The 15,548-nt window shown below is 65.6% G+C and overlaps 1 protein-coding gene across 1 annotated transcript; it reads right to left on the minus strand.

The window, feature by feature from the left end:
• Nucleotides 1-446: 446 nt before the first annotated feature.
• Nucleotides 447-14,653, minus strand: LDLRAP1 (low density lipoprotein receptor adaptor protein 1). The gene is made up of 9 exons (XM_054171023.1): nucleotides 14,559-14,653; nucleotides 11,331-11,473; nucleotides 9,798-9,910; nucleotides 7,055-7,169; nucleotides 5,136-5,208; nucleotides 4,722-4,799; nucleotides 3,782-3,909; nucleotides 2,387-2,421; nucleotides 447-623 (listed from the first exon to the last, which is right to left on the minus strand). Exons 1-9 carry the CDS (start codon nucleotides 14,641-14,643, stop codon nucleotides 479-481), a joined length of 915 nt encoding a protein of 304 aa, XP_054026998.1. The 5' UTR covers nucleotides 14,644-14,653; the 3' UTR covers nucleotides 447-478.
• Between the last annotated feature and the right edge of the window lie 895 nt (nucleotides 14,654-15,548).

Consider the following 15,548-nt stretch of genomic DNA (forward strand, 5'->3'; position numbering starts at 1 on the left):
GCCACTGTGAGCAGCTGCTGCAGCCCTCCTCCCTCTGCCCAGGCAGGTGAGCTGTTGGTCCAGGGGCACCAGGGGTCAGCAACAGCTGCGCTCCGCCGCCCGCGTCTGCAGCCCTCGGTCTGGGCAGCGCTCGGAGAGGCTTTGGTGTTGCATAGTTTGTGTCCAGAGGGGGACAGGCACTGCTTGAAGGCTCTTCTGTGGGCTGCTGCCACATAATACTGTGGGTGCCCTGCACACCTCCCAGGGCTAAGTGTAAACTGTGAATAAATACTGCTGGAGAGCATCCTGTGGGGCAGGTGAGAGCAAGGTACGAAGAGAGTCTGCATTGGGTTGCTAAAGCTTTGGTCTAAACGATGCTGCAACATCATCTGCCTTGGTGAAGAGCCCCCAGGAGAGTCCCTTGGGTGCAGCACCCAGGACAGCAGCAGCCAGCCCAGAGGGTCCTCTTTTTCTTCTGTTGCCAGCTCCTGGGTTGAGCTCAGAACATGAAGAGCTCCTCCTGCTCCCCTGCGCCGCCCTCGATCTTGTTCCAGGCGACAGGAGAGAGAGTTTCTGCACTCTGGATGTCCTGAGCTGTCAGTCCTGTGTCGAGGACATGAGGGTTTGTTCTTGACTGGGCCAGCCTGGGAGGGGAAGGGAAGAACAGGGATCAGAGGACAGCAAATCCGTGGAGCTGAGGGCCTGGCTGCATCCCTGCTGCTGCAGCCCCAGGTCCCAGCAGCCTCCCCAGGAGGGGAAGCGCTCGGGGGGCAGAGCTGGCACCGCAGCTCTCTGCAGCTTTGCTGCTGCTTCATCCCAGCACTTCCCTTCCAGGCACCCAGGGAATGTACAGCCTGGGCACCTCACCTGCTCCTGGCCTGCTGCAACGCTGCTGTTCTCCTCTCCTCTCCTCAGGGGTCCCCCTGGGGGGGTCATTAGCTGAGATCTGCTCCCTGCTGGCCACAGGAGCAGCCCTGGCTGCACTGCATCACCTCCCAAGGTGCTGGGGCTGGACCTGCAGCAGGCAGCTTGTGCCTGCTGCCCACCACATTCCCCAGCCCAGCCCCTGAACTCTGAGCAGGACCCAGATGATGTTTCCCAGCCCACAGGAGGTCTTCAGTCCAGCCCAGCCCAGCTGCTGCCCACAGCCCACCCAGCCCCAGCTGCTTTGCTGTGGGGTTAAACAGCCCTGGTGCCACACTGCAGCAGCAGGGCCAGAGCTGGTGTCTCAGCCAGGGGAGGCAGAAAGCTCCCCAGGGCTGCTGCTGGGGCAGGAGGCTGTGGGAAGCATCCTGCTCACTGCAGGAGCAGCCCAAACACTGAGGCCAAGGGTGAGGAGACAGCTCAGCACCCAGCAGTGCAAAACAAAAGGCTGCAACCAACCACCTCTGCTGTGGGTAAAGAGGGCAAGGAACAGAGGGGGGACAAAGAGAGCCACAGCAAGGCAGCAGCTCAAGCAGCTCCTCTCATGGAACACAACCTGGGGCAGGGCTGCCCTGGGAGGGGAAGCTCTGAATCACTCCTGGGAGCCACACAAGACACCAAGGTCTCTCTCCTTAGGGCTGAGAGTGCAGTTCCTGCTCAGCCCTGCTGCTGCCTGGCTCCTTTCAGCACCTCCCAGCTGGAGGAGGAGGAAGAGGAGCAGAAGGAAGCTTGGCAGCCCTGCTGCCTGCAGTACCTGCACCCAAGGCAGCTCTCTGCCCAGACTGGAGCCTCCCTGGGCTGGCTGCATGCTGTGAGGGGACCCTCACAAATGCAAGCAGCCTCACCACCCCACAGGCACCTGCTGCCTGGGGGCAGGCAGGGAAGAGCAGCCCCAGGCAGACAGATCTGCCTGGCACTGCTGGGTGGCCTGGCATGGACCTGCAGGGCAGCTCCTGCTTTGGATCAGAAAGGGAACCAAAGCCACCTGGAGCTGCAGCCACAAACCCTGAGGGTGCTCAGCTGCATGGAGCCAAAACTGCTGCACCAGAGCCACCCTGCTGCAGCCAGGCTGTGGTTTGGAGGCAGAGGGGAACAAACTCCCTGGGTCAGTCCAAACCTCACAGAGTGAATTCCCCTTCCCCCCAGCCCCAGCAGCTGGGAGCAGCAGCACTGCAGCCAGCATGGGGCAGAGGGCTGGAAAGGAGCAGCCTCAGAGTGCCTGGGCAAGGGGGAGGGGAGACAGCAACTGCTTGGGGAATGCAATTGCCTCTCCCCCAGAGCCTCCCTCCAGCCTTAGAAGGCTGTCAAAACCTTTGGCTTCTCAGGCAGCCTCCAAGCCTCTCTTTCAGGGAAGAGCTGAGGCACTGCTGGGGCAGCTGCCCAGGTCAGATCAGATCAGGAGCATCATTAAAAGCCAGCCCCCAGCCAGGGCTCCTGGGCTGCTCCCCAGGCAGGGACCTGTAAAGGGAGTTGTCAGAATTACCTTGAGAATGCCTCATCCAGGCCATCATCCATTTCCTTGGTGAAGGAGACAAAGAGAGAGAGAAGCAGTTGCTAAGGGAAGGCACAGAAGTGTGCTCAGAGCCCCAGCCCCAGGCTCAGCACAGAGCCCTCCCTGCTGGCTGCTGGGAGCCAAGAGCAGCAATCCCCTGGGCCCCCTGCCCCCTCCCCCAGCCCCCAGCCCCCCCCAGCCCCAGGGCTCCTCAGCCCCTGCCCCAGGGCACTCCAGGACTTGGGTTTGTGGCCATGCTGGTGCTGGGTGGATGCTCTCAGGGGGTGCTCCAGGCTTGCTCAGAGCAGCCTGAGCTCAGGCCAGGGCTGCTGTGCTCCCCTTGCAGCACAGACACAGGCCTGGACCTTGCCCATCAGCTCCAGACCAGGTGTCCAAGGCCAGGCTGGAGGTGGCTGTGAGCAGCCTGCTGCAGGGTGAGGAGTCCCTGCCCATGGCAGGGTTGGGGCTGGCTGAGCCTTGAGCTCCCTTCCAGCCCTCTGTGGCTCTGTGGCTGTGCCCTGGGCTGGGTCTAACCTACCAGCTGGCCCCCAGCTGGCCCCAGGCCCTTGCAGCTCCCAGGGGTGGCTGAGAGCAGGGAGCTGGCCAGAGCCTGGCAAGATGCTGCAAGCACCCCTTGGGTCCCTTCTGGATCAGGAAGCCAGAGAGCAGCTCTGCATCAGCACAGGGCAACCTGCACTGCCTGGATCCTCTGACCTGCCCTGAAGGGCTCCCAGGACAAGCCCCTGAGCTGCCTGGGCACTAAAAGGTTCCCTGTGCAGAAGGTGAGCTCTGGGGGAGGGCTCTGCCATGGGCAGCCCTGGCTGTTGCCAGCCTCCTGGGCTGCACTGGGAGGCTCAGTGCACCATGTGAAGGCTGAGAGCCCTGCAAGGAGGCAGGGATGAGCCCCTGGGATTTGCTCTGACTTAGAGCTGATCTGCAGATTTACCCTGGGAAGCCTCAGACCCAGCAGGCTCCAAGAGACAAGCCCCAGGCAGGGGCCCTGACCATGCAGGGCTCCAAGCCAGCAGGCTCTGAGCTCCCAGGCAGGACCTTGTGGCAGGGCTGAGGCCCTGGGTCTGGTGCAGCAGCCAAGGCCAGCCCCAGCCTGCCTTGGGATGGCCATGCAGGAGGCTCCCTGCTGGATGCAGGCCCCTGGCCCAGGCCCAGTTAAGCCAAGCCAGTGGCCACCTGCTGCCCCCCAGCCCTGCCCTGCAGACCCTGCCCCAGCTTTGCTCCTTCTCTGGACCTCCTTCTGGCCACCCTGCTGGCTCCCCAGGGAGGTTCTACCCAAACCTGAAGTGCCCTGTGGTGGGAGCTGGGGCACAGCAGTGCTGTGGCATCACCCCCCCAGGCCAGCAGCTGGCACAGTGCCCTGGGCACACTCACCCACACCAGGTTGTTGTTCACAGAGGGGCTGGGCCCAAACATGCTGTTGTCCAGGGCTGGGGGCTCTGTGCTGCAGGGCAGGGCAGACCTGGCAGCATCCTCCAAGTCCAGCAGGGTCCCTGTGGCTGCTGCTGGGGACAGAGTGCAGGGAGGGTGAGGCTGGAGAGGCAGCCCACAGGCAACCACAGAGGCCTCACCCCCAGAGGGGAAGCAAAGGGCTGCACCAGATGGCTTCAGGATGGCCTCAGACCCCAGGCTGGAGGATTCCAGCTGTCTGTGCCAGCAGGGCCTGAGCCCTCCTGGTGCCCACACCTGGCACCTGAGAGCCTCTCCACAGGGATGCAGGGGAGGCTCAGCTCAGCCCTCCAGGCTCCTGCCTGCCACCTTCCAGGCAGGATCAGCCCCAGGCACACCCCAGACCCCCCCAGGCACATCCCCCCCCCAGGCACATCCTCCCCCCAGGCACATCCCAGCCCCCCCCAGGCACACCCCAGCCCCCCCCAGGCACATCCTCCCCCCAGGCACATCCTCCCCCCAGGCACATCCTCCCCCCAGGCACACCCCAGCCCCCCCCAGGCACACCCCAGCCCCCCCCCCAGGCACACCCCAGCCCCCCCCAGGCACATCCTCCCCCCAGGCACATCCTCCCCCCAGGCACACCCCAGCCCCCCCCAGGCCCACCCCAGCCCCCCCCCTGAGCTCCTGAGGCCACTGTGGCCCTTTGCCTGGGGCAGGAGCAGGCAGCCCTGGGGGGGCAGCAGCTGTGCAGGAGGGGGGCAGGGGCAGGAGGGGCTCAGCAGGCAGCCAGCCTGCCCCAGGGGCTCTGCCTGGGGGACATCCAAGTGTGCTCCCTGCTGCCCTCCCCCAGGAGCCTGCCCCCTCCCCACTGCCCTCCAGAGGGTCCCCAGCCCGAGGCAGAGCCCTGCTGTGGGTGACTTACATGCAGCAGGGTGGGCAGGGGCCTCTGGGCTGCTCATCCCTTCCCCTTCCAGGATGGACCTCTCCCTCTTCTCCTTCTCTGCAAGAGGAGAGTTGGTGACTGCTGCACAGCACTCCCCAGGGGCTGGCAGGGAGCACCCAGCACAGCCAGCAGGGCTCTGCCCACCGCAGCCCAGGCCCTGCCTGCTCCTGAGGGCAGGGCAGGACACAGAGCCCAGGGGCACCACAGCCCTCAGGTGCCCCCAGGCAAGCACCAGGGCCCCTCCCAGCCCCCCTGCCAGGAGGGAGAGCAGCCAGGATCTGCCTGGAGCAACCCCCACAGCAGCCTGGGAGCTTGGGGGCAGGGGGAAAGAAACCCAAATCGCCCCTTGGAGTCTGGACTGAAGGGGGGAGAGGGAAAAAGCCAACAGCTCACCTTCCTTGGCTGCCTGCCACAGCTCAAAGGCGACTTTGAAGGCCTGGGCTACAGTGAGGGTCACTGCCTGTGCCTGCAGAGAGAGCAGGGAGGCAGCAGCTTGAGGGCACTGAAAGCACCTGGAGGTTGTGCTCTGCAGAGCCATGGAGGCAGCCAGGGCCCAGCCCCGGAGCCATGCAGGCAGCCAGGGTCCTCTCCCTGCCTGCCCAGGGTGTTCAGGCACTGCTGGAGGCAGGGAGTTGCTCCCTGCAGAACTCAGCTGCTTGGCTTTAGGGCTGGAGGGCAGATGGGGGCAGGGATGAGGCTGCTGTGCTGATGGCTGGGGAAGGAGGAGCTGCTCCCAGGCCCAGGGCACAGGCTGCAGCCCTCCCTGCCCCTCACAGCTCAGCTGCATGGCCCCAGGCTTGTCCCTGCAGCTCCCTGAGCCACAGAACCATCGAGGCTGGCAAGAACTCCAAGCTCACTGAGTTCAGCTGGGGCCCAGCACCACCATGGCCACAGCTGTGCTGAACACCTCCAGGCACCTCCCTGGGCAGCCTGGGCCAGAGCCTGACCACTCCTGCAGCAAGGAAACTGTTCCTAACCACCAACAGCTCAGAGGCCTGGGGCTGACCCCTGGCCCACAGCACCAGCAGCCCCAGAGTGCTGGGGAGGGATGCAGAGAGCCCTGGCCCCATCCCTCCCTGGCACCACCACAGGCTCAGGGATGCTCCCAGAGCAGCAGGGTCAACCACCACGGCCTGCAGTGCTTCAGGGCAAGGAGCAACCTTAGAAGCAGGATGAGAGAGAGCCCAGGGTGCTGCCATGGCCTCCCTGTAGGCTTAGCCCAACAGCCAAGGCTGCAGCAGGAGCAGGGACACCTTCAGCAGCAGCCCCAGGAGCAGCTCCCCCAGCCCCTGCCAGGCTTTGCTGCTGGAGCTGCAGCAGCAGGGACCCCAATGCCTCTCTCCTCAGCAGCAGGCAGAGCTCAGGGAGCAGCTGGGGGGCAGCAGCTGGGGGGCAGCAGCTGGGGGGCAGCAGCTGGGGGGCAGCAGCTGGGGGGCAGCAGCTGGGGGGCAGCAGCTGGGGGGCAGCAGCTGGGGGGCAGCAGCTCCGCAGGCACCGCTCGGCTCGGCCAGCTCCCAGCCTCAGCAGAGCCTCCCCAGGCAGCCCAGAGGGGGCAGGTGTGGGGAGGGGGCAGGTGTGGGGAGGGGGCAGGTGTGGGGAGGGGGCAGCACGGGTGCCCCCAGCCCCAGGGTCCCCTGCATGGAGAGGCAGCAGAGCAGTCAGGGCTGGGAGCCCAGGGGGCCCTGGGAGCTGTTGGCAGGGGGAGGGCAGCGCTGAGGCTCTGTGGGGAAGACTGAAGGGTGGCCACTGGGGCTGGAGCTGCTCCCAGCTGGTTGCCATTCCAGCTGTCACATCTGGCTGGAGTTTCACAGCCCCAGGCACCCCTGGGCCGAGAACAGGCACTGAGCACACAGCCAGGCCTGGGCAGGGGCTGTGGCACAGGCAGGGACCCTGCCCCGGGCAGCAGGGCACCGGCTCTGCAGCACAGCAGCTGCCTGCCCCTGCCAGGCAGGGAGAGTGGAGAGTCACCCCGGGGCTGGGGGAGCTGGAGCTGCTCAGCCTGCAGGGAGCCCTCAGAGCTGCCCCCCAGAGCTGCCCACCAGGGCTGCCCCCCAGAGCTGCCCCTCAGGGCTGCCCCCCAGGGCTGCCCCCCAGGGCTGGGCAGGGAGGCACAGGAAGGCTGGGGAGGGGCAGCCCGCGGGCAGGGGCCGATGGCAGCAGAGCCTGGGGGGGTTCCCCACAGCCCCTCACAGGGTCCCCCCTCGCAGGGTCCCCCTCACAGGACCCCCCTCCCTCTGCCTAGGGGCAGAGCTGCCCTCTCAGCAGGGAGCCCTCTCAGCAGGGAGCCCTCTCTGCCCCGGCCCCGGGCTGACCATCTTGCGCTTGGCGCAGAGGAAGGCATGGCACTCCAGGGCCTCGCTCAGCTGGCTCTGGGCGATGTAGGCAAAGACCTTGTCGTGGTTCTTGTCTGCTGTGCAGTAGGATATCCTGAAAGACACAAGGAGATGTCCTGTCCTGGGCACTGCACGGCAGGGGAGCTCAGCCGAGCCCCCCTCCGACTGCCAGCCGGTGCCAGCCCCACGGTGCCAGCCCCGGGGCCGGGCAGGGCTCAGGAGCTCTGCCAGGCTTCAGGGCAACTCCTCCCCGCAGCAGGGGAGGTGAGGCCACTGGCCTGAGGCTGACAGAAGCCCAAAGCAGCAGCTGCAGCTTGTGCATCACAGGCAGAGAGAGGAGGGAAGAGAGGAGGAAGTGTTGCAGGGGGGAGGAGGGGAAGGCTGCAGGGTGCCAGCCTGGCACTGCCCAGTGCTCTGCCTTGCAGGGTAAGCTTGGAAGCAGACAGAAGAGCTGGTTCTCAGCCTGTGATTTGAACTTGAGGCTCAAACCAGGCCAAGAAAGGGATGCAGGGGTGGCCAAGGGAAGCTGTGGGAAAGGCTGGGCTCAGGCTCCAGGGTGCTCCAGGCTGCTAAGGCCCCCTGAGCACACAGGCCACGGGGAAGGAGGCTCAGCCTCCTCAGGGCAGCATCCCCAGGAAGCTTCTGCCTCTCCCAGCCCCCAGGCAGGGCAGGGCTGACCCCCACATGGTGAACAAGGCTCTGGAAGAGCAAGAGGTTGCCTTGGCTGGGGAGCCCAGGCTGCAGCCAACAGCTCAGCCTCCTGAGCAGGGCAGCAGAGCTCCCTCAGCATCACCTCCCTTGGCTCCATCCACGCCAGCAGCTGCAGGGCTGAGCACTGAAGGCAGCAAGCAGAGGCTGGAGCAGCCCCAGAGCTTCAGTGCAAGGTGGCAGCAGCCAGCAGGGAGCAGAGGCTCCCCCTGGGCAGCTGACAGATCAGCCAAGTGCTGAGGAGAGAGGAAAAGCCAAGGGAAGAGCAGGGCACTGGAAGCTGCCCCAGGCTGCCCCTCCAGCTCCTGCTCTCCTTTGCCTCCCAGGGAGGGCACTGGAAGGAGCCAGCAGCTCCTGGGACCTGGCAAAAGCCACACTCAGAGCCTGGCTTCACTGCAGGAGCTTCTGGCTGTGCCTGAGGAGGCCTCTGCCCAGTGCCTGCCTTCAGGATTGTGCTGCCAGAGCTCAGCCCTGATCTGCACTGGAGGCCTGGGGCAGCTCCTTCCTTTCTCCTCCTTTCCCCCAGGACAGCCCTGGCCACAGAGCCAGGGAAGGGGAACTGTGCAGGCAGGAGGCCCTCCCAGGACCCCCAGTGCCCAGCTCTCCTCCCAGGCCCCCAGCACCAGAACAAGAGGACACAGTCTCAAGCTGTGCCAGGGGAGGTTCAGGCTGGATGCAAGGAAGAAATTCTTCCCAGACAGAGAGATTGGCCCTGGGGATGTGCTGCCCAGGGAGGTGGTGGAGTCCCCAGCCCTGGAGGTGGTTAGGAAGAGCCTGGATGAGGCCCTTGGTGCCAGGGTTGAGTTGATCAGATGGTGCTGGGGGAGAGGTTGGACTCCATGATCTCAAAGGTCTCTTCCAACCTGGTTAATTCCATTCCATTCCATTCCATTCCAGCTGCTCAGTCTGAAGAGCTCAGTGGCCTGGTTGGAGAGAGTGACCCAACCCAGAGCTCCACACCTCCCATTTAGCCCTGGGGACAGAGCAGCAGGTGAAGGATGGAAGCAGAGCACGGAGGGTGTAGAGGGAGAAGGGATGGAGGAGCTGGAAAGGGCCAGATTCAAGCTGAGCTCTCAGGCCTGCACCTGCCCCCAGCCTCCAGCCTGAGGAGCAGATATGGGATAACCTTCACAGTCTCACAGAATCACCAAGGCTGGAAGAGACCTCAAGGATCATGGAGTCCAAGCTGTCTCCACAGACCTCATGGCTAGACCCTGGCACCAAGTGCCACATCCAATCCCCTCCTGAACACCTCCAGGGCTGGGGACTCCACCACCTCCCTGGGCAGCACATCCCAGGGGCCAATCTCTCTTGCTGGGAAGAACTTTCTCCTCACCTCCAGCCTTAACCTCCCCTGGCACAGCTTGCAACTGTGTCCTCTTGTTCTGGTGCTGGGGGCCTGGGAGAAGAGACCAACCCCCACCTGGCTACAGCCTCCCTTCAGGGAGTTGTAGAGGGCAATAAGGTCTCCCCTGAGCCTCCTCTTCTGCAGGCTAAGCAACCCCAGCTCCCTCAGCCTCTCCTCACAGGGCTGTGCTCACCTGCCTCAGGAGCAGCCAGGGCAGGGGAGGAGCAGCTGGGGAGCAGCCAGGGCAGGTGAGGGGCAGCCAGGGCAGGGGAGGGGCAGCTGGGGGGCAGCCAGGGCAGGGGAGGGGCAGGTGAGGGGCAGCCAGGGGGCAGCCAGGGCAGGGGAGGGGCAGGTGAGGAGCAGCCAGGGGGCAGCCAGGGCAGGTGAGGAGCAGCTGGGGAGCAGCCAGGGCAGGTGAGGGGCAGGTGAGGGGGCAGCCAGGGCAGGGGAGGGGCAGCTGGGGGCAGCCAGGGCAGGTGAGGGGCAGGTGAGGGGCAGCCAGGGGGCAGCCAGGGCAGGGGAGGAGCAGCCAGGGGGCAGCCAGGGCAGGGGAGGGGCAGCTGGGGGCAGCCAGGGCAGGTGAGGGGCAGGTGAGGGGCAGCCAGGGGGCAGCCAGGGCAGGGGAGGGGCAGCTGGGGGCAGCCCTGAGGCCCAGCTGTGGCACACCTGTATATGGAGACGTTCTCGATGAGCTCCTTGGTTCTGCTGTCGTTCAGCACAATGCCTCTGGGGGAGACCTTCAGGGTCACTTTCTGCAGCTTTTTCCCACTTGCTTTAGCCTTTGGGAGGCAGAGAGGGGAGGGGGAGTGACAGGCTGTGAACAGGGACGCCCAAAGGCAGGCTGAGCAGGGCTGGGGCTGCAGACAGCTACCCCAGTGGCCTGTGAAGGGCACTTGCAAGCACTGCAGACTGCACCCAGCAGGGGGTGAGGCAGGCACCAGTTGAAGCTTTCCCTTCCCCGAGGCAGTGATTTTTGCCGGCATTAAGGGGGCAAGGGCCTGCACCAGCCACCCCACAACCTGCAGAGGTATCTCCAGCCCAGCACCCCCAGCAGGGTTTCCCTCTGGACATTCTCTGCAGGGAGCTGCAGCTGCTCTGGCCGAGCCCTGCCAGCACTCCTGGAGAGCTTTCTCTTCTGGGCCAGCTCTGGAGCAGAGGGGACAGCAGCATGAGCAAGGGAACAAGGTGGTCCTGCAGGGTGTGGGCTCCTGAGCAGCTGGCTTCGAGCCCCCTTGCCAAGCCTTGCTTGAGAGGCAGAGTGTTCCCCATGGCAAGGTCAGGACAGCAGCTCAAAAACCAACCCAGCTTTGAAGGGTCACTCTCTCTTGCTCCCTGGTTTTGTGCTCTCAGCCTTTGGGCTGCACTCAGCTCAGTGCCCAACTGCCCTCCAGAAACCCAACCCACAGCTGCAGCCCTGGGGACCTCCCCTGAGCCATGTCCAGCTCACGGCCTCAGCCCTGGGGCTTTCAGTGAAAGGCTCCACTCTCAGCCAGCCAGACCTGAAGGGCTCTGCCAGCAGCTCCAGTTTCCCTCCTGCCCAGCTCAGCAGATGCCAGGGAAGGAGCCCAGCACCGTTCAGCACCCCACAGGCTTTTAAGACAGTGACCTCCACAGCTGGGTCTCTGCCTCAGCTCTGGAGGGGCTTAAAGAAGCCTCCATTGCCCTTGGAGCCTGGTGAGCAGGGGCCCCAGGGAGGCTTGGTGCTGGAGGGTGGCTGAACTTGCTCCCTCTTGCACCAGAGGTGCCAGCAAAGGCTGGCTGGCCTGGCTGGGCACCAGAGCAAGCTTCCTGCTCCTTCCTCCTCGTAACCCTCCAAGTCCCAGCAAGGAGAGCCCAGAACTCGCAGCTCTGGGCCAGGGGCTGGCTGCCCTCCAAAGTTGCCCCTGCCTTGCAAGAGGCCAGCCAGCCCTGGGGAAGGCTGATGTCACCAGGTCAGAAGCTTCTGCACCCAAGGTCACCCAAGCTTATCAAGGGGAGCCAGAGCTCAGAGACTCAACAGCAGCTTCCCGCGGGCCGGCCCCGAGGGCTGCCCAGGGCTGCTCTCTGCCTTTCCAGCCCCACTCTCAGACCCCTGGGAAGGGCTGGACCTGCAGTCCCGACCAGCCCCAGCCTGTCTGCTGAGCTGGGGCGTTTGCAGCGCTCCCCAGGGCCAGGCTGTGAGCGGCAGGAGCCGGGGCCCGGCCCCGCGGGGACACTCACGGTGGCCACGATCCTCTTGACGGCCGCCGCGGAGAGCTCCTCGCCCTTGGGCTGCTCCACCAGCGTCATGCCCATGTACTTGAGGCTGAAGAGCATCCCCTCCAGCAGCGTCTCACGGGTGTCAGTCCAGTTCTCCGGGAGCTCTAGAGGGACAACGGAGAGGCTCTTGGATCCCCAGCCACACGGCACAGCCCCACGGAGCCCCGCGGCCGGGCTGCGCCTTGGGCTAGCTGCTGCCCGGACCCCGGTGCCCTGGGGCTGGGGGCTCACAGTGCTGCCAGGTGCTGGGAGAAGGGCAGGGGGCAGAGAGCTGGCTGGAGGAGGAGGTGGCAGCGTGCTCCAGCTGCACAGCAACCACCAGGTGTTGCCGTGGGGGCCACCAAAAGCAGCCCCTGCAGGCAGCAGAACCAAATCCTCACGTTTTTAACCAGAGCCACAGCACAGGGCAGCGACCCCCCCGGGCCCCGGCAGCGATCCCCCCCTGGGCTCCAGCAGCGACCCCCCCGGGCCCCGGCAGCGACCCCCCCGGGCTCCGGCAGCGACCCCCCCCGGGCCCCGGCAGCGACCCCCCCGGGCCCCGGCAGGGCTCCGGCAGCGACCCCCTGGGCTCCGGCAGCGATCCCCCCCGGGCCCCGGCAGCTCCTCAGCTTTGAGTGCCCCAGCTCACGCCACAGCCAAGGGGACCCTGAGCCTCAGCACGGGGGAGGGCTGGGGGCTGGCCCACGCTTGGCAGTGACCTTGCCCGGTGCTGACCACCCCCTGCCTGCAGAGGCTCAGCAGGGATTTGCTGCCGGCTAAGCCCAGGCACAGCCACAGGGATCTGGGCGATGTGCTGCAGTTTGCTCATTCAGGCCCCCACAGCCCTGAGGGACCCAGCCCGTGGCCCTCACCCTCTCCCCCGTGAGAAGATGCCTCCCCTCCGCCCTGGAGATCACCAGGGAGACCACCAGCCCCCTCCCTTACGTGCTGGGAGGGTGGGAAGGATGATCCTAACTACAAAGAGAAGCTTGAGGACCGGCCTCCAGGTCAGGTGGGTTTGAGGAGGCTGAAATTGCACCACGGGAGCTGACTGCCAGACAAGAGACAACCTGAGACCTGCAGCCCCGGGGTGTGAGGAGGGTCTGAGGAGGGTCTCGCTTCGAGCAGCAGGCACCAACCGCAGCCCTGGGCAGCAGGGGGGCTCCCAGAGGAGCCTCCATGTGTCACAGACAGCACACTGCCCTGCAGGCTTCTCTGCCCCGAGTTCAGCCTCCTCTGACCTGCAGGCAGCGAGGCCAAACTTGAGCTCCCTGTGAGCAGCCTGCAGCTGGGGTGGGCTGGGGGCTGGGGCCACAGGGAGGTAAGCCCCAGTGACTCAGCCTCCAGCCAAGGCAAGAGGGGAGATAAGCCACAAGCCCAGCACCACTCCCAGAGCTGGGTGTGGGAGCCAAGCACGGAGCCACCCTGGCACTGGCTGCATCACAGCTGGGCAGCAGCAGCCTGGAGGGGAGACAGCCCAAGGCCTGCAGGAGGGCAGGGGCACCGAGCCTGGCACTCAGACCCCAGACCCAGAGACCCTGCAAGGCCAGGCAGCAGGCTGCAGTTACCTCACATCCAGCCAGGAACAGCCAAACCCCTGGGGCTGTCCTCCCTCCCCAGGCAGCTGGAGCCAGGTGACCACCCCAGGGTGGTCTGCACCCAATGCATGGGCAGCTGCCTGCTCACACTCCCTGCCTTGGGTCCTGTGCAGGGCAGCTCAGGGGCTCACCGAGGACAGGAACCCTCTGAGCACCCTGCACTGCCTGGGGTGGTGCCAGCTGCAGCGGGCACTGGGCACCCACAGCTCACTCTGGCCTGGGATGGAGGCAGGGGTGGTTCACATGAAGCCTCTGAAGTGCTTCCAGAGAGGAAGGAGCAGAGACAGACAGACAGACAGCTGCCCCTCAGGCACCCCTCACCACCACCTCACAGCTACCCAAGCCCCTGCACCCAGGCTGTGTCTGCCCCCAGGGGTGGCAGCAATGCCCCCACCCAGCAGAGGGCAGGGGGGCAGGATGCAAGCCCCCACCCCGGGCAGGCTCTGGGTGAGTCCAAGGGCTTGAGAGGCCTATCTTGGGTATGTCCCACAGGGCAGCACCCCACATCTGCCCCCCAGCTCCCCCAGGTGCCCCCCAGCCTATAATCCCAGCAAAGGTGTGAGCAGGCTGGGTCAATCCCATCAGATTAGGAAGATCAACTCTGATCTCACCTGTGGGTGACAGGGGGGGCAGACAGGGCAAGGCACCCCTGTCCTGTGCTGGGGAGGGGGGGAAGTCCAGGGCAGGGGGCAGTGAGGTTGGTCCCCCCTGCCATGATCACAGCAGGAGGATGCCTGGCAGGGACCAATTGGCCACTTGCCAGAGGGGCATCGATCCTGTGTCGGAGCCAGCTGGGGGATGGCAGGAAACAGTCACTGGGCTCCAGCTTACCCCGAACTGGGGCACGGTGGGAGCCCCCCAGCCCCCCACCGAGGGACAGGGACAACCCAGCCATCCTGCCCCACTGCTGCAGGGGGAGGAAGGGGTACAGGGGGGGAGGGGGTAAAGTGGGGGGCAAAAAGAGGGGTGGTGAAAAAAGGGGTATGAGAGGAGAAAAGCAGAAAAGGAGTAGAGAGTGGAAAAACTGGGAGGGGGGAGAGGACAGGGAGAAAAGGGAGTGCAGAGGGAAGGAAGGGGAAGCTGAAAGTGGGAGAAAAGCGGGTGCGGGGGGGTGAGCAGCGGGATAACGCCGGGAAGGAGAGGGGGAAGTGGGACAAGGGGGTCTGGGGGGTGAAAAGTGGGACAAAGTTTGGAAGAGAGAAGCGGGGGGGGCAGGGGAAGCAAGGGGGTGAGAAGCCGGGACGGAAAGAGGGGGTGCGGGACAAGGGGGTGCAGCGGGGTGAGAAGTGGAATAAAGTTGGGAAGGAAGGAGCGGGGTGCAGGACAAGGGGGTGAGGAGCGGGATGAAGCCGGAAGCACAGATGGAGGGCGTGGGACGAGGGGGTGCAGGGGGGTGAGAAGCGGGATACGGCCTGGAAGGGAGAGGGGGGCATGCGGGACAAGGGAGCGCAGGGGATGAGAAGCGGGAAAAAGTTGGGAAGGAAGCAGGGGAAACACAGAACAAGGGGGCGCAGGGGGTAAGGGGAGAGGAGGAAGGAGCCCTGCAGGAGGAGGGGTGGGGGGAAACGGGGCAGGGAAGGGGGGGACGGGCGGGGGGTGGGGGGGGTCTCACTCTTGTGTCTGCCGCCGGCCCAGGAGGGTTTGTGGACGCTGGGGCTCCGCAGCAGGGCGCGACCCGCCGACTTCAGCGCGTCCATCCCGCTCCCGGCCCCGCTCCAGCGCCCGGCCCCGGCCCCGCTCCCGGCCCCGCCGCAAAACTTTCCTGCGGCGCCAGCGCTGACCGCGTCCGGGGGCGCGTCCGGTATGCAAATCCCCGCGGTGACGTCACGGCTGGGCACGCCCCCTCCCCGGCGTGGCCACGCCTGCCGGCCACGCCCTCCCGCCCCGGCGGGGCTGGGGGAGTCCCCAAGCGAGCTGCGGGTGGCACCCCCCGAGGGCTGCATCCGTGCAGAGGGAGCTGGAGCGGCTGGGGGGCGGGGGGCTGGGGCCAGGGGCTGGGGCCAGGGTCTCAGAGGCCTTTTCCAGCCGAAACAATTCCAACATTCCCTCATCCTGTGAGCTCCCAGGGGAAGGTCCAGGTTGGATGCTAGGAAAAACGCATTCACCTTCAGGGTCTCCAGGCACTGGCACAGCCTGCCCGGGGAGGTGCTGGAGTCCCTGGAGGGGTTTAAAAGGCTTTTGGACGAGGAGCTGAGGTCTCCGAGTAGTGTACAGGGAGGTGCTAGGTTATGGCTGGACCCCATGGTCTTTGCCGACCAGGAGGCTCTATGAGAACCTTGTGAGGTTCTGCAAGGTCCTGCACATGGGCTGGGGCAACCCCCAGTACCACCACAGGTCCTCCAGCCTGGGTGGCTGGAGACAGCCCTGCAGAGAAGGGCTTGGGGGTGCTGGAGGGGTGAAGAGCTGGACCTGAGCCAGCACCATACACTCTCAGCCCAGAGCCAACCTGTCCTGGGCTGATCCCCAGCAGTGTGGGCAGCAGGGACAGGGAGGGGATTGTGCCCCTCTGCTGAGACCCCCCCAGGCAGCGCTGGGGGCAGCTCTGGAGCCCTCAGCACAGCACAGACAGGGACCTGTTGGAACAGGGCCAGAGCAATGCTGG

Source organism: Dryobates pubescens, chromosome 20, assembly GCF_014839835.1.
Source record: "Dryobates pubescens isolate bDryPub1 chromosome 20, bDryPub1.pri, whole genome shotgun sequence".
Lineage (NCBI taxonomy): Eukaryota > Metazoa > Chordata > Aves > Piciformes > Picidae > Dryobates > Dryobates pubescens.

Coding starts and splice junctions, on each gene's coding strand:
- LDLRAP1 (XM_054171023.1), bottom strand. CDS start 14,643: ATGGACGCGCTGAAGTCGGCGGGTCGCGCCCTGCTGCGGAGCCCCAGC. Junction 7,170..9,797: donor GAGAACGTCTCCATATACAG/GTGTGCCACAGC, acceptor TGTGTCTTTCAG/GATATCCTACTGCACAGCAG. Junction 2,422..3,781: donor TGAACAACAACCTGGTGTGG/GTGAGTGTGCCC, acceptor TCCTTCACCAAG/GAAATGGATGATGGCCTGGA.